Consider the following 18,472-nt stretch of genomic DNA (forward strand, 5'->3'; position numbering starts at 1 on the left):
AATAATAATAACAATAACAATAATAATAAAGATTGTTAACGTCAACGTACCCCTTCATTTTTAATTATTTTTTCTAAATAAAAACTAAAAATAATATTTTGAGAATTTCAATAAAAAAAGAAAGTATCTTCTATTATATGATAGCAATTTTTATAAAATATTGTTTCAAATTTTGCAAAATAATTAAGCTTTTCGTAAAATAAGCAAAAATAAACGTCTAACAAAATAAGTCTGAAAACGTAGCAAGCGGTAATGCTCTACATTTTCCTTGTTTTCCTTTCATACAAGTCATCTACATAAAATGTTTATAAGCTAATATGAGAATTGATAAGGATTTCTAAAAGAACTTTCACTTTGATGTAAAACGTTTTTTCTCGATTTATACAAATACCTTTCGCTATTCCATAAAACGTAACATGTAGCGCAATAATATATAAAGATTAGATTACTAATTTGATAGATCTTCTAACACTGCACTTTTTATTTTACCCTATATAATTTTTACTATCTTATAAACTGTATTATTGATAAATGTGCCAATTTACGGTGCATTTCATTTTTATGTTTAAAACCGTATTATAAAAAAAAATAAAAAATAAAAAGAGAAAAATATAAATAAAAACATTTTAGGGTATTACAAATAATACGATATTATCAATACGATAATATACTTACTATTGTTTTAACTATGCAACCTGCAAAAGAAAATAAAAAAAAATATTTTCACATTTGAATAATTGTTTTTAGCCGATTTTATATGAAAACAAGTCATCAATTATAACATATAAATTATTAAAGGTTTTTCTTTTAAGTCTATTTTCTATGACTAAAAATTGTTACTCGTTCTTCCATACTTTATGGTGATTGTTTTGGCAAAGATGCTCTCAAAGAGAGTTTACCATTAATAATAATAATTGATAATAATTTAATTAATAATAAACTTTAGGTTACATAGTGTTTACGAAACACTATGTACTTAATAAAAGCATGATTTGCTTAGATACTTAAAGAAAATATATGTACAATAGTTGTGGTGATCGTGGCGTAAGAATTGCGTGTCTGCTCTCTACGCAAAGACCCAAGTTCAAATCCACTGAGAACAATGTAAAATTTTTAATTGATCACCAATTCCTCTCAGAAGGCAATGGCGGCAAACTCCCGAGAGTACCATTGCCAAGAATAGTCACCATAGAACATGCATCAAATAAAAATCACGATCTTCATTTGATATAATAATATTAAAAAATTATTATTGTTATTATATCAAATTGAAATCACGATTTTCCTTTTTATTTTCTCTTTCATAATGCGGTTTTAAACAAAACCGGGATGCAGCGTAAACTGGAGTATACATAATAATAAATTATTGTTATTATTATATCCGACGATAAAAAAGTTTACGTCGATACGAGCGAATTTCCTTTAATTATAATTATTGTAATCATAAATATTACTATTATTATTAAAGGAAATTCATCAATACCGACGTAGATTTTTTATTACAGGACATAATAATAATTTATTAGAGACTAAAATAATAATAATTATTAGTATCATAATTTACAAACGTTATTTATAAATTATTTATTGCATATTACATTGCGCATCCGGTGATCGAAGTGCTAGAGAATAACATTTAACTCAAACCGGTCCCAATTGGTGAACCAATATTCACGAAAACGCACTAATCAATAATCATACAAATACTTTGCCATTTATTATATCAATTTTCATCGTAAATTCAGCAAAAGTAAAAATACTGAAATATTATCTCAAAGTTATTAAAATAAGAGAAGAAGAACACGGCACGCCATTTAAATTTGCCATTCCGTATTCTCACTTTTAAATTAAATGTCGTTCGCTTCGCGGATGATTAAATTCGAATTCAAATTACACATCCAGCCGTACATGGAAATACAATGCAAAGCAACTTGATACTTCGGCGGCAGATAAATATTCGTATAAAAAAAGTTTCCGTTACTCTTCCCTCTGTTGAGCTTCCAAGACGACCGTCTTCCGCTCGCGCCTCCGGTCTCGCATCCGCCGTCCGGTCCACGTCGCCCCGCGAGGCTGGATCGGAAGAGAGAGAAAATAAAAAAGAAAATTCGTCCCTCGCATTTCGATTCGATGGATGCGAGTGCGAGTGCACGCCGGGGGGGTTAAATCGGGGTAAATTCCAAACATTAGGCGGTCACGCGCATTTAGCATCCAGAGTATCCAACTTTGCACCAACCGGAGGCGGATCAATACTCGCGCGAACGCCGATCAATAATCCTGCGAAACTGGCGGCGGCTCTCTCTCGTTTACACCGGAAATCTCGGTGTCTCGGTGAGAAAGGGACGAGACAAGACACCGCGTGCGGGCCCGCCGCCGCGCCGTGCTCACCCTCGAGGAGGAGGAAGCTCTGGCTCCTCGGGTCGCTAAAATTCCACGAGAAGACTCCGCTCGCCTTCTAGTTTCGCGGAACGTGGAGCGACAATTACGGCGCCCGCCCGGCGCGCAAGCGCTGCGCTCTCTCGTTCGTTGAACCGTCCATGAGAGAGAATCGTATCGATGTGTATGTACGCGCGTATGCGTGTGCGCGCGCGTGTCCGTGTGCCGGCTGTGCGTCGAATGGAAAGGAAAAAATATAGATTAGAGAGAAAGAGAGAGAGAGAGACAAAGAGAAAAAGGAGGGGGAAGAGAAAAAGAGAGAGAGAGAGAGAGGCAGAAAGCGAGAAAGGGACGAGAGACAGGCAACAATCGCTGGACGCTACCACGCCGATTCCGGTACCAACGCTATCCCCGCACGGAAAGAACTGTTTCACTAAATTAAGTGTCTAAAAATTTAGCTACGAACGCAGATCTGAAAATAATTATGTTGGATCATCGAAATAATTATGAAGAAAGCTACTAATTCTTTGCGTGACATTTTTATACGTTAATTATATCGTACGTATCTTTTACGTGAGATAAATATGTTGAAATCAAAGAGGATGTTGCAACAAATTCACCGTAACATTTCCATAATATTACAGAAACATTTCTTGTGGATATTTCGATGTTTTTGCAACCTCGCAGAGGCGTTTCAGAAACATTGCGTAATATTGTAAAATTGTAACAATTTTAATATTTCAATTGTTACATCCCCGCAACGTTACAGAAACTTTTCTATGATACCAGGACTGTATCCAGCAAAACTTTTACATTTTTTTTTTTTTTTAGTCAAACCGTTCTTTCCGTGCGCGGACCTCGTATATCCCGCATATTTTCGAAATAGCGAGTAGTAAAACGATCGTAGAACACTTTAGCCAATTTCTATTCAGAACGAAGCATTATTCCTCGCTTAGATGCCAGTCGATCTCTGGCGAGCGTTCTTCGGCGAAAAACGGCCCTCCGGTTCTCAACATCGCGCTCGCGCCTAGCGCGTTCTCCCTCTAGCACCGTCCTTCGAGAGGCCGCCTGTCGCTGCCCCGAGGAGCGCGGTGATAATCGACCGCGATCGCGAAACGAGCCTGGCTGCCAGGCCTTCGCGTCCCGCGCGAAGTTCTCGGTGAAGCGGGAGACGGGAGAGACCGAGAGGACCGCTTCGCGCGTCGCACGGCTTCGGGGCTGACCTCGATGGAGAAACGTTTGTCGGGGGAGTATCTCGGGACCTGCGACGAGATCGCACGTATCGGCAAGAAACGACGTCGCCGCTCGACGTGCACGCTTGCGTCACCGCCTGTCTTGCTTACGTCAGTCGATTTTGTTATTATTGTGCATCATTATCGCGCCCGTACACGGTAGTATGCATCTCGCCGCCTCCGTCTCTCGCGTTTTTCACGTTTGCCTTCACGCATCCCCGAATCGGGAATCGAAAAAAAAAAAAAAAATCGCGAGACTTGATGTAAACTCTCTCCAAAACCAGTCAAACATTTATGAAATACGCTGACTAGGATTATGTATTTTAATTTTGTCATTTATGCACATATTGTTTGTACATCAGCTCGGATTTTTCGTCTGTCGGGATTACTCTCCCGCCCTACAAATGTTTAATCAAAATATTTATTTTATTCGATTCAAAATCCGGTGCAAAAAAATTGCAAATATTTATTTTCTTTTAGAAGGATTTTGTAAACATATTCATATTCTTTACACATATGCCATTCGCATAATACTATTAGTATTCATTTTATCGGTTTACATATTTAATTTCCTGATGTAATCGAAATTTTTAAGGAACATATTTACACGTCGCTTGTTCATTCAAAGTATTTAATTCAGTATATAATTCGCGGTTTATTTCGACGAATACTACGATTTTATTTAAATCGAACCTTCCAACGTTTCTTTCGCTGCTTGGCTAATCCAACAGAATCACTGAGGCCTGACAGTGTTTTCGAAAGTTTCTGGCTTCTAAAAAAATTTTGCGTGATACACTCCTCCAACATTCCAGAATACGATTTCACAATTGTTCGATCCGAAACGTTTTTCCCTTTTTTTTGCACGCGTCCGAATTTGAGGCAGGATAATTCAAAATCGAAAATTCGCTTTACAATTTCTGGTTGGGCTACGAAGGGTTAATATAAGCAAATCATGCCCTCGGCAGCTTTCGCGTGCAGAACCGTTTTTTTTTGCAATTTGAGGGATTGTAAATCATTCACGAGTTACTTTCTACGCGGCTCCTTCGCGAATAAACTTTGCGCCTCCTTGTCGACGCGCCGCCGCGCCGCGCCGCGTGGCATCACTGGCGTAATTAGACTACGGCGAATGAATGCATCATCGTTGCAGAATTGTCAATTCGCATTGCACGGTCTCTGCTGTCGGGAAGAGTGCTAGTCGAACTTCTATTTTATTCGATGTGATATTGCGGAACGAATAATTCTATGTTTAGTGCAGGAAAAGAGAAAAAAAAACGTACGAAATATTTAAAATATAATAACAGTAATAATAGTGCATCGATTAACAAACAAGTTGAATACATGTACAGTGGGAGATGAACAAAGATACCAACAAGTGTACGCGATAGGCGGGACAGCAACTGAGCCATAGCTGAGAATTATAAATAAACAATGAATAATAGAACATATTCCTTGAATACTAGAGACACGCGGATGAAGAGTTCTTGAAAAGATGAAGAAAGTTTAAGCAGAATCAGAGTACAATAAATATACGATAAATCACAAGTGCTCAGAGACTTACAATCAATTAGGCAAGTGGAATGAATTTGAAATCTGCAATATCCGTATTTGAAACAAAGAGCAGTCAAATTTCTCATTCAATTTATTCCGCATTTGCTCAAATGACCTTTGTTTGAGCGCTCCTTCGCCAGCTGCGCCGTCCCTCGGTTACGTCACTTCTACCTCATCCTTTAACTCGGCGATCTTTTCCGCAACAACGCCGCTCGAGAAGCTTCAGAATCTCGTTACGGTGGAACGAAACCGCGAGGTTTGTTTCGGCGAAGCCGGGACGAAAAGAGAATTGCGTCGCGCGTCATTCGGCGAAATTAAAAATACCACAGAGAGATGAGCGTGGAGGAAGAAGAAGATCGGCCCCCCGATGACTAATCCGCTCTAGCGGGTGTGCGTTTTGAGAACCGCTGCGCTCCTCCGCGCGCGCGGCGCGCGTTTCGTGTGCACCACTCCATTACGCATTCACCAACACACGTCCTCGGTGTGTCTTCCGTCCGAGCCGGGTCGAGCCGAGCCGAGGGTATCCGAGAGCGTGGCGTCGGCGTCGGCGTCGACGTCGACGTCGGCGTCGTCGATGACGCCGAGCGACGACGCCGACGCCGCCTCCGCTCACTCTGCTCCGAGCTGTCGAACGCGCCGCACCACCTCGCCGTTGTTCTCCAGATTACGTCGCTAACACAGTCCCCTTCCGTCCTCTCCCGACGCACTCCTCATCGTCGTCGACGTCGTTCGTCGTCTTTTGGAAGGATGTCAGTTGCTTCCTGGGTTCGTACGTTCCTCTTCCGCGCCGCAGACCTCGGGGTTTCTCGTTAGGCGAGCTAAGCTCCAGTCGCCTCCTTCACGTTCACGTTGGTACACTTCAAGTTACTTCCTCGAGTTCGCCCTCGTCGGCTTTGCGACGATCCGTTGATCCCTCTCGGGACTCCCGGATATCTCGGGGAACCCCTTGTCCGCGAAACGATCGGATGAATCTCCAGGGGTGAATCTCGTGCGTTTCCCATGAGAGTGCCGGCGAGCCGGTAGATCTCCTCATCTCTCTGGTAGAACGTGTCCCCCGGATCGTTTCGTCCGTCGCGAATGTTGTGTCCGAGCTATTCGTCGTCCCCCTCGCACGAGGACGCGTTCGGTCCTGCAATGGGACCGTGCCATCGGCATCTCGCGGGCCCTCGCGAACGGGACGACGGTGGTAGCCGGAGTCGCGAGACGACTTAAGACAACCGTTTCTCCCCTCCCGGAGGGAGAGACCGTTCAGGGGCTGTTCAGATAGCGAACCCTCGCCGCTTGTCGAGGGGCACAAAGCTGGACCAAGCTGGAGGAAGGATCGCGCGACTTCAAGGTAAAGGAGCTAACCCTCCCCCACCCACCCACCCCCACCCACTCTTTACAATCCGGTGGCCTGTCGTCGGGTTTTTAGGATTCCCGAGAGTAACTCGCGCACGCAGTGCTCGTCCCCGTCGCGAATGGAGGTGTTTCTGCCGCCCCTCCTCCCCCTTTTGCCCCCCTTTCGCCACCGTACCGGTCGGCTTTGAATCAATAATCTCCGGCCAAGATTATATGTAGGCTCCCCCGCGATATCTTGTATATTCGAGGACGATAAGAAAAATGTATCAAAAGGGTTTTGGGACAACGGATAAGGGATTGTGCGCTAGGTTCCAGGAAATTGATTTTCCTTCCTGCATCGATGTTCTCTCCCTGTCTCTCTCTCGCTCTCTCGTTCGCTCGCTCGCTCGCTCGCTCTTATTCTCTTCTGGGTTTAGCAACGGTGCGCGCGATATCAGTGCGCGGATTATTGATTTCCCCGTTCTCTCCGGCTTGCTTATGTTATTTTCGTGAAAAAGGTAGAGCGCAATGATCGCTGATCGTAATACCGGGTGAAATCATCTGCCCGCGCCGGAAGAGAGACAGGGAGGGCAAGAAGTCGTTTTCCCGCGGTGAACGTAACGACCCAATTAATCTGTATTCTGCATCGGTCATTTCGGCGTCCTTCCATTTTATGTCGTTATAGTATAATTTCACTCCGATCTGTATATAAATCCTCGTCCCAGTGTTTCCGCGGGATTTAAGTATTTATGTTTTGCTTAACATCTCGACATTCCAATATACATTCCGAGTGATATATTTATATATATCTCCTCTCTCTCTCTCTTTCTCCAGTAGCACTATAAATATATTTATTTATACAATAATACGAAGGATACATAAAATGTGATAATTATTCATACTGTGCAATATAAAACTGATGTAAACCATTTTTCATTTTATCTTCAGATTTCAATATTTTCGTTTTAATAACCTTTGTATGTTTGCGCGCGATATATCATTTGTAACGCATCGATAATTTCATCGCCGTGCTTAGTGTGTGCCGCGGAGAGCTGCCGATCGATTATCCCTTCGTCAAGAATGTAGAAGCCGTCCTTTAATCTCCAATCTGTGATTTTGGTGCTTGCAGATGGCAGAATCACCCGAGATGGAATCGACTTCGGCCCGTCAGGACTGTTTCGTTGAGGCCCAAGAGGATTCCACCTCAGTGGAGGCCGAGGCGAAGGGCGCACCGTCGCCAGGCGGAACGACATCAACAACGATAACGACGGCAGCAACGGACGCCGACGAGGACGACGACGACGACGACTACGCGGCGCGTTCGTCCGTTCTGCGGAACTCGCGCGAGGACTTGGTGATGGTGTGCGAGAGATTGGAGGAGAGACCAGAGGACGGAAGACCCGAAGCGAAACAATCGAGCGATAAGTCGGAAGAGGATCAGGCGAGGGATCAAGAGGAAAAAGAAGAAAAAGAAGCGAACATGGGTCTAACAATAGGAAAGAAAGTCAACGTGGACAAGAAGGACGAGAAGGATGAGATCGACGCGGAATCGACGGAAGGTACTCTCCGGGAGCTTGAGGGATCGCCTAGAACGTCCGATACTCAAGATCACGACATCGAGGAGTCCACGGAGGTACGGAAGAATGGGCTCGAGAAAGCCGCGCTACCGGACGTTTCCAGAAAGAGATCGGCCGCGAGTGACTTTCTGCCAATCGGCGCGGAGATCAAGAGGATCGGCATCGAGATCCCGGAGGAGCAGGCGACCCAGTTGAGAAACGACGTCAGGAGGCTGTCGCCGGTGTTGGTGAGCCTGCGAGAGAGAACCCTGGGCGAGGTATCCCTGACCTCGGAGTCCTGCCTCTTCGGAGACGAGCTTGAAGGTAGGATAACGCCCAGAGGCAACGATATCCCGGCGGGATCGTTCACGGCGAATGATCCCCAAATTCGCGATATCGATCAGAGTCGCGGGGGCCAGGATGTGGGCGAGTTGCGGGAGGAGGAAACGATCGGTAGGATCGACGCGGATTCTTCGGAGTGCACGAGCAGCGACGCTGTCGAGGATACGTTAAACCGCGAGGCCAGAAAGATGGATTACGACAACGAGGAGGGAATTACGACGCTCGGCATCGATGTGACTTCCTCGACGTTCTCGAGAAGCGACAGTCTGGACCAGACGACGGAGTCGCGTCAAGACGACGTCGTCGGAGACACGAGCGCGGCGACGAAGGTTGGGAACGACTTTTGCACTCCGACGAAAAATTGCGTCGTCGAAACGAGTTCTGCGTCGAGTCCCGTCTGTCGAAATTTAACCATCGTGCTGAACCGTATTGAGAACGAGGATTTAAAGAAAAATGTCCCAATGAATACGAGCGGCGACGAGAACATATGGAACTACGTCGTCGGGGAGAGTTTGCCTTATTCCGGCGCAAGGAGGAATCTCATCGAGGAGGAGCATGAGACTGCGTTCGCAGAGACTTCGGAAGCTGAGAAGAAGAGCACCCCGAAGAAGCAACGATGGCAGAGCAGCTCCTCTCCGATGACCAGATCGAAGAAGAGCGAACTGATGGAGGGTGCTCGCAGTCCGAACAGTGGATTGATCCTGAAGAAGTGTCAGGTGGTGCTGGAGCGAATCGGCGAGGTCGCGGGGCAATCGTCGCGATCGCCGGAGAACGAAGCCTCGAGGATGCACGAGAAGGACGACGAGTCCGCGCCCGTCGCGGTGATCGGCAAGCTCGAGGAGGACGAGGAGGTGGTGCTGGCGAGCTCGTCGTCCACGGCCGAGGATAGCCGCGTGTCCAACGAGCTGGACTCATCGGAGACGATGCCGAGCTCACCGGAGGAGACGCCGGAAGTGTCGATGGACGTTGCCGAGGGTGCCGACACCGAGACGGAGACGGAGACTGGCTCCGACAGTTCGGAGGTGTCGCCCATCACAAGCATTCGCCACGAGCTGCGCGACGTCGACATGGCGCCCGATCAGCTACCCTGCTCCGACGGGGTCGCCCTGTGCTGCGTGGAGGCGATGGCGCCGATCATGACGAGATTGGAGGCCGATCGACCAGAAGCGTATACGGAGGACTCCGCCGAGAGCCTGGCCTTGGCAACCGGCGCCAGGGACGAGGTCAGATCCGATGGGAGCGATTCCGGCTTGGGGAACGAGATCCCTGGTGATCCGGGTCCGGCGCCCGCACCGGAAAGCGATTCGGAGACCTCCTTCCTTGACAGACTGCCGGACGACATCCTCTCGGACAAGGAGAAAGGTAAGGAGCGCTTTCTCTTATTAGAATTTGCATTCTTCTTTCGTTATGTATTGATTTCAATGCAAATGTTAAGAATGGTTCAAATTATTGTAAAGTTCTGGTTGAAAGACTCTTCGATATCAGGGTGTTTATTACTGAGAAAAATGGAGAAAAGCTGGACTTTTCAGGGAATTTATTTTGTAATCGTAAATTTTCATGAGATTCTGTTGATATTCAGGGAAATTTTTAGAATTTAAATTCTATCTCTTTTTTCCGATAAAATTGTTTCTCGTATCATTTTTTCTTTGATAAAATCGATTGGCAATAAATATGGCAATTATATAAAATATAGTTACTTGAATTTTTATTAAAAAAATTAGATACAATAATAGAAGTCACGAAACACCGTTCAAAATTATGTGTTTAATTATTTTACGAATTCTGTTCTTCCGAGCTAGATCCGCGTATTGCGCTTTTAGTTCATATTACTTTTTCACTTTCTTACTTTAAAATTCAAAACTCAAGCTGCTTTTGTTTGCGCTTGTATGATTAAGGTACATTAAAAGGTATAATAACATAAATATATACCAAAACTGCGGTAAAAAATTTTCTCATCTTATCTGGAATTTTTAATAAAATTCCTGGAAAATCCAGAAAAATTCTCATGTAATAATTTTTTCCTACAATTTTACTAAACACCCTGAATATGCTTCTTGAAATTTGTGATCCTTCGATAAGAACACAAAAAACGATTGAATACAAAATAATCATTGAAATCGAGAATTAGAATATGATGTCGAATATTGGAATTGTTAATCATGTTTAAGATTTTATTAGATTTTTTAATGCACGCAACACAAATGTTATTGTTCACGATAACGATGATGACTCTTGACGTAAAAGTTATCTACTCTGTGTGTTTTTATTTATTTATTTATTCTTACGCTTATTTGGATGACTTTCTTGTTTCTACGATCAATTACGAGTTGTACATCTATCTTATTTTACATTCATTTCTGAATTATGTGTCATTCAAAATTTCTTAATTATTCGATGTTTGTATACAAATCTTCATCTGCGCGAAGATTGTCTTATTACTCCATCTTGTACAAAGATTTTCATAAAAGCCACTTAATGCAATCTCTTGATAAAGAGATTGCTATTAAGTACAGAATCCCAAGGATAATCATCCTAAATGAGACAACCGACTCGAAAGATTCCTTTAGACTTTTATCCTCGTAAAAACGCAAAATTTTTAGACTTTGCGAGGATTTTCTTTGCCAGTAGTATCTTTGCCAGTAGTACGGTCTCGCGTTTGCTGGTCTTGCTGGTCGAAGCTGTCCAGCGAGCGAGCGAGGAGAGCGCAACTCGATAAGCCTCGCATCGATTGTCAACGTGCGATATACCGGGTGTCCCAGAATACAAGGAAAAAACGCGACGTTGCTTTCCCCGATAAAAATCAAGGTGAACTTTTCACGGCGAAAATGTCAACCAGTCGAGCCTCCCATCTCGAGCTACGAATTAATACCTCGTCGCGGTAAAACCTGCTTCGAGTCGAAGGACGAATATAAGGAATTTCGTTATCGGCGAAGAAATTTTTCCGTTCGCCGCGACTCGTGACTCGCGAGAGGCTCTTCCCCTTCGATGAAGAAAATCATTACTGTCTCCGCAAATCTTTTGTTGATGGTAATCGACTTCAAAGGGACGATGGGATAAAATGAATCGATTTCTGTCTAAAAAGTGTTACGTAAGTTATTCGTGTAATCTTAAGTTTTTGGAGTTGCTGAATAATGATTATACGGATTTTTATACCGTATAATATAGAGTTTGATACATTCATTCGTTGCCATCAGCATTGATAAGAAGTTTCGATATAAAATATATTATTTCAATATTCAGCAGAAACATTGAATCCAGATATCGAGTATCAGAGAAAACCAGATAAAACCGTGAGCAACATATTACATAAATATCAACTCTACAATTATATGAATAAGCCGGTGCAGTTGAAAGACCGGAAGCGTTTTTATCTATTAGTGGCATGAACAAAATACAATTTGATTAATTTTGAACGACGAAATCGCATTCGCGTTTTCAACGGAAGAACATTAGCAGAATTTAAAGTGATATAATATTTTCTTAAATTAAAATATTAAAATAAACCGTCTCTCGACTTAAAATTCGAATTGGTTCCATTTGGCTTTGTGTAATCAGCGTAATAGCATTTTTCAATTGATATTTGCCACGCAGAATAAAGTTGGAGTTGATCAACATCTAAAATTAGAAAGCTAGTTATTTCTGCGCTATACTATAACGGAATAGAAGTACTTAAATAATTGAAACAAATGTCTGAATTACTATTAACTGTGACTAAATTATTTCGATTCCTTTAAGTGATCAAATTTTGATTACTTTCCCAAGTTTAGGTAAATCAAAATGCAGTCAACGTATTCTGCAAGCTAAAATTACACGTGTAGCTTACGTTACATTTTTAAAGCAGAAATCGACCTATTTTCCGAATCGAAATTTTACTCCTACTTACAACCTTAATTAAGGCCTCTTGAGTTCCTACTTGTCCTCAAAATGCTAGTTATCGGAAAATTTCTCATTTGAAGTTAAAAAAAAGTTTTAGAAAAAACCTTTTAAAATTCTACAAGCCTAATTACAGTCAATAGGTTAAGTATATCAAAAGAAGTCCATTTGAATATTTTAAGTACCAAAGTAGGCACAAAAAATCTAAAGCAGATCGTGCAAAAATTTTAGTTGTAACCATTAGGCGTAAGCAAATCAACCAATCACAATCAAAACTGTCTTACATTTCAGGACATTTGATTATAATTGGTTAATGTGCTTACAGTCTCACGGATACAACTAAAATTTTTGTACGTGTGATGGTTTCAATCGAGATCGAAAGTAGTCCTAATAGCAATCTGTCGTAAGACTATTGTAAATCCTGCAGATCTTGTCGGATTCTGCCAGCGGGACGTTATGATCTGTCTCCTTATTCTATCCAAGCCTTCCGAAAGATTCTGCAAACAGATTCTCGCAAGAAATTGAATTGCAGTATTCTTTCTTTCGTGATTTGCACGTCAGTCTGTTGACAGACTGCTGACAGACTGTTTACAGACTGCAGCAGTCTACGGGAAGCATCTGCTTCCAGATAGCTCGATTTCTGTAGCAAATATCTCATTTCACGTACAGTGTACGAATCTCGCGATAGAATGCCAACAAGGTAGTCGTATTGAGAATAATCCTTTGCAGATCTGACTCAATTCTGTTGCAATTAACCACACGCAGACCCTGCTGTGAAGAAAGTACTATTAAGGTAGGAGGTAAAATTTCCACTCGGGTTTACCCATCGTCTTTTAGCAAGTGTTCAGTTTCATAAGTGGCGCATGAGCGCTAGAGTTTTTGCGTGCGTTTATCGACTCGCGCTTGGTAATATCGATCTTAGATCGATCCCAGCTATAAAAGTCAAGTTGGCTTCATTGTCAAAAGGGGAAGAACCGGGACGGACTCAACGAATGTAGCCGTAGTCACGTTGTAAGAGACCTCGGAAATGCAACAGTTTTATTATACAAAGGTGACTTGTTTCGAATTATTATTCTGATCGACGACACGCGTCCGTTACGGCACGAACAGCAAGAGTTACTCTCTTTCTCGAGAAATCGTTGTAATATGCCAGAGTCTTAGAATCATTCCTGCAATTTCCGTGAAACTCGAGGAAAAGCGCTGCGCATCGGTCTTTCGTAGGGATAGGAATTCTCATAGGAATTTGCTATTTCGTGACATGGCGTTCGCGTCTTTCAGGCGTAAATCAGTTGGACGGGTACGCTGCGTCCTCGGGAACGCCCGGGACGCCGGGCCAGCTGCCCCTGACGAGCTTCCGGACGCTGCCGGCCAAGAGCAATCTCAAGCGCAGGCTGACCGACTGCATGGAAGGCGACGAGTCGCGGGTCGACGAACCCCTGAAGAAGAAGCGCAACATCCAGTTCGACGCCGTGACGGTCTATTACTTTCCCAGGGCGCAGGGCTTCACCTGCGTACCTTCCCAGGTAAGTCCCGAAAATGGGTCCTTTCCCCTCGCTTCGTCTTTCCTTTCAGCTCGCAGGTAAACTCCGTGCTACTTCGCGATACGAAGTCTCCGCCCTGCCTTTCTTCCCTTTATATTTACATCCCCGACTCGTCTTGCTAGGCGCTCGAAAGTAAGTGGTCATTCATTGAATGTAGCATTTGAATTTTGTATATTTTCATTCCATTATTCCGGAAGAGTTTGAATATGAAAACTGTTACTCGTTTGTCTATTGGTTCGCTATCGTTGTCTTTGCAATCTGTACGCTTCGCGCATTGCCCGCTTGTACCGCTCCAATTATTTTCTTATGCATTACTGTTTATTTACCTTTCCACCCTTTCCCCTCGTTGTGCATTATAAACACGCATGAATCATCGAAGTAAGACGTGTTTTTCTTTTTTTTTATTTCTCCACATTCGTCGAGATCGTATTTTTACTCGGTTCGGGAGAATGAATAACAAGCGTCCGAAAGTTCTTTATGACGGGAAATCTCACCGTAATTTGTAAAACTCACCCCCGGGAGAGAATGTGAGCGCTCGAATTTATATATGAGATTACGATCGATCCCTCTTGCTTTCAATCGCGTTCACGCAAGACAACTCCTCTTTCGCAATTCCACCCTCCATCTCGTATCATTTATAATACCGTTCGATAATATCACGATAATATTCGCTATCGAATTTGTATAAGACACCGTCGATTCCCTTTTCTTCTGTGTGTGCCATTACTTTACAATAAAACTCTATAGTACCCTGATATAACGTTTCTCATTGGTTGTATGTAAGGTTTCAGTAAGGGAGATTCCATAATCGCCATATTAGAGTAAAAAAAATGAACAAAGTTTTCATCGACCTAAAATAATAGTAAAATATCATTTGTATTTCATTTTGAAGCTTATCTTTATTTATTTACGTTACTATTATTCTTCATTATCTTATTTAGACTATTAGTCGATTTATAAATTTATATGAATTTGAAATAATGGAAGAGAGAGAGGAGAATGAAAAGTAAAAGAGATAAATGTAAATAAATTTAAAAGTTTCAGCACACTCTTTCCGTTTATAAAATTTTGCACTGTAAAGAATAAAATGCGTGTTAATACAGTTTGCACGCAATATGTTTATTAATTTATTATACGTTTTTTTTTATTAAAATTGGAAAAAAGAACTTTTTTATATATAGCAGCACGGTGTTTATAAGAAACATTTTTTTTATTAAGAGATTTTTCTTGGGACTATTTATATTGCTTTATAAATATAATCTCTGCACACTCTGCGCTCGCAGTTTTAATCACAGACTTGTATTTAATTTCTACGAGAATATTGTTTTCGCACTGGGAGGAATTCACATTCCTCTTGTGTTAGTCGTCTATCTATATTCGATTGTTTATAAGTGTCTAGTGCGAAAGTTGAAATCGATTTTTCTTCCAACCGATAAATGATATTTGTCTATTTGAGAAATTTACTTACAATTAGCCATAGCAATGCAAGAAACGTCCAACGCATAAAATTATAAATTTTTAATTATTTGTAATTAGTCTGTCCATTTTTCTACATTAAGCAGAAAAGATCAAGCCTAACATGTGCCTAAAATTAATAAATAACAATCTTCATCCACATTTTTCATCAACAACATCAAATATTATTTGCATTTTTTTTTCGAAACGCACTTCACGTGGGTTGGACGCATCTCGCATAGCTATGGCCCCAATTTTTGTTTATAATTATTTTTCGGTAATTCGCCGAAATAAAATCATATCTTTTTATCTATAGATAATTTTATACATGCAAACTAGTCATGACATTGTTAGCGGACTGTACTCGTTCTCTTTTCAATTTTTGTTTCAAAGGCTCGCACCCGGTCGTTAAACAAATAAACAAACAACGATAAATTGCGCGGGTTTATGCACGAGAGACGCGAAAAATCGATTCTGTTCGGTTTCAGGGCGGCAGCACCCTGGGCATGAGCGCAACGCACACGCACGCGGAGAGGTTCTCGTTGTCGGAGCACGCGGCCGAGCAGAGGCGAATCCATCGCGCGCGGCTCGCGCAACTGCGCTCCGAGCGCAATTGCGCGACCAACTGCGTGACCGAGACGGCGTCGAGCTCGGAGGATCCGAGTGACGACACCGACGAGGAACCGAGCGATAACGAGGAGCTCGACATCGACAGCTACTACTTTCTACAACCGGTGCCCACGTGGCAGCGTCGGGCGCTCCTTAGGGCCGCCGGAGTGCGGAGGATAGACGCCGTCGAGAAGGACGAGTGCCGTGATATCCGCGCCAGCAGGGAACACTGCGGATGCGGCTGCAAGGGATACTGCGATCCCGAGAGCTGTCCTTGTAGTAGGGCCAACGTGAAGTGTCAGGTGAGTGAGAGGGAAAGAGAATGACAGACTGGAGCAATAATTAAAAGGGAGCATACTTTGGAGTATGCGGTAAATTTATTTATGTTTAAAACAATGAAAATAAGACGATATAGGAGGAAAAATAAAGAAATATATTGTATATATATTATAATTGTTTAATTAATATATGTATTCTTTTATTTATGTAAACATATATTTCACAAGCTAATAAAAACAAATTAGAGATGTGCAAAAATCAAAAGAAAAAGAGAGGGAGCATTACAAGAATATACATACATATGTACATATATATATATATATATATATATATATATATATATATATAGTATAAGTGTAAAATTAATTAGAAAGAAAATAAAGTATATTGATTTGCTCTTGAATTTGTTTATTTAAATTTAGTTGTGACAAAAACTCCTCTTTTACATACATATAAATGAAAAATAGTGCCATGGTTAAATAGGAAGAGGTATCAAATAGTATTCTTGGTCAGATACGAAGAAGTCATTCTATCAAATATTCTTTTGGCACATTTAATGGATATGGTCCAGGACCAAGGGGTCTATCGTCTTTAACTTTAAATGATATCTCACGGATTGGAAAGCATTTGCTTACATGTGTTACACATTTCAAATAACGACAGCAATCATAATACGTGAAGCACTAAAATATTTAAAACATAATATTTTGAGACGTATTGTTTGATATTTTAATGTCAAATAACATTCATGTTGTTTCCTCCTATATGGGATTTATTGATATATATCCGTTATAAACTCATTTTATTTAAATATTATTTGAAATATGCGTTTGTGTAAATGCAATATTAATATTAATTTTTTAATTATTTAAATTAAATTACATAGGAAACAAAATGAATTTATGATACCTTAACTTACTTAATTTCTCGTTTTTTGCTTTGTAATGCAGGAAAGATTATACTCTCTTTATATAATATATATATATATATGTGCAATCAAAATACTTACACGTTGAAACATAGGACTGCACTCATTTTCTTTTTCTGCTTGAGACGCAAGCATCGTCATAGCAATTATAACGAAAATAGTGAAAATAATAAATTTCATTTTGCCCAATCCTTCTGTAATTATTATTTCTTCTATATATTTACAATTCGATACGTGCATACGATATAATAGAATGATATAAATACAATAGCAATACTTTTAGAAAAATAATCATAATAACTTTACGTTGAATCTATCTTCTAAATGATGAAGCTGAATGATGTAAGAAATAGTTTATTACTTTCATAATACAAATAGTTTCAAAAAAATAGTTTATTATTAATTTGGACATTCTATGTTTACTTTATAAAATTAAATAAATATAACAACTTACTTTACGTTTTTCTTGGATAGATTGGATTGTAATCGTAGGTGATCGCAAATAATTGATTTTTCGTCTTTGCAGAATATCACACTTGTAAAATAAAAAATATTGGAAATGTGTTACATTATTTGCTATCTGATGTAAGATTCATCAACTGAATTGTCTTAAAAAAGAACTTATTTCTTCTTTTCTTCTTGAAATAATTATTTAATTGTAAATTACAATTATTATTTGTCACGTATGCGTGGTTTACAGTAGTACGAGAAGTATGGAACTGTCGCTGGAGTTCCAGAGCTCCCTTTTATAAGGCTAGGCAATGATGCATTATCATGTTTTAGAAAACTTATAAAAAATGATGTATTTCTTCTTATCGAAGGGAGTCCTCCGAGAAAGGAAAGTCTGACTTTCTAATCTTAATGCATTACTTCTTAGCGAAGAAAGACCTCTGAAATGGAAAGTCTAAACTCACAATTAGTCACATAACAAAAAGTAATCCTAAAAATTATGACAAATCTGTCACAGTAAAAAAGCTCTTGAGATATATTATATCTAATCAGAGAAAGAAAATAGTGAAAAATCCTTAGTTATACAATGTATATATGTTTACATAAATAAAAGAATACATATAGTAATTATGTAATTATTATAATTATATCAGCAGTCGATTCTTAGATTCATATACGAATTGGAAATAATAAAAGGGCAATGAAAAAGAAAAAAAGATAAATATAAATAAATAACAAATGTAACAAAGTTAATATACAAGATATAATTAAAATAAGAAAATAACTACAGCATATTTTTAAAAGCGACAAATAAAATAAAAGATACAATGTACTTAAAAAGATTTATAAAGCAAGCAAGCAATTTGCGTATTTGATTTATCTTCACAACTGTTATTGGTAAAAACCTTTATATCAAAAGCCTATTTCGTCCTTGTGTTTTAATTATTATTTTCATTGAGAGAAAGA

At 40.6% G+C, this 18,472-nt stretch overlaps 1 protein-coding gene and 1 long non-coding RNA gene across 4 annotated transcripts in view; one reads left to right on the top strand and one right to left on the bottom strand.

Annotated features, from left to right (window-relative positions):
• The window catches only part of LOC105201732, a 55,922-nt gene that overhangs the window by 33,825 nt on the left and 3,625 nt on the right, over positions 1-18,472 (top strand). The window contains exons 1-4 of one of the 3 annotated variants that reach the window (XM_026137030.2): positions 5,675-6,489; positions 7,603-9,733; positions 13,523-13,767; positions 15,729-16,151. In XM_026137030.2, the coding sequence (XP_025992815.2) occupies positions 7,603-9,733; positions 13,523-13,767; positions 15,729-16,151 (2,799 nt within the window). In that variant the 5' untranslated portion in view covers positions 5,675-6,489. Of the gene's footprint in view, positions 1-5,674; positions 6,490-6,517; positions 7,395-7,602; positions 9,734-13,522; positions 13,768-15,728; positions 16,152-18,472 lie in introns of those variants that run through there. The other 2 variants (XM_039456812.1, XM_026137029.2) reach the window with 2 other exon arrangements.
• Positions 1,560-2,472, bottom strand: LOC120359420. The gene is made up of 2 exons (XR_005576179.1): positions 2,234-2,472; positions 1,560-2,070 (listed from the first exon to the last, which is right to left on the bottom strand). It is a non-coding gene; the product is annotated as an uncharacterized LOC120359420 (long non-coding RNA).

The sequence above is a fragment of the Solenopsis invicta genome, chromosome 13, assembly GCF_016802725.1.
Source record: "Solenopsis invicta isolate M01_SB chromosome 13, UNIL_Sinv_3.0, whole genome shotgun sequence".
In the NCBI taxonomy this organism is placed as follows: Eukaryota; Metazoa; Arthropoda; class Insecta; order Hymenoptera; family Formicidae; genus Solenopsis; species Solenopsis invicta.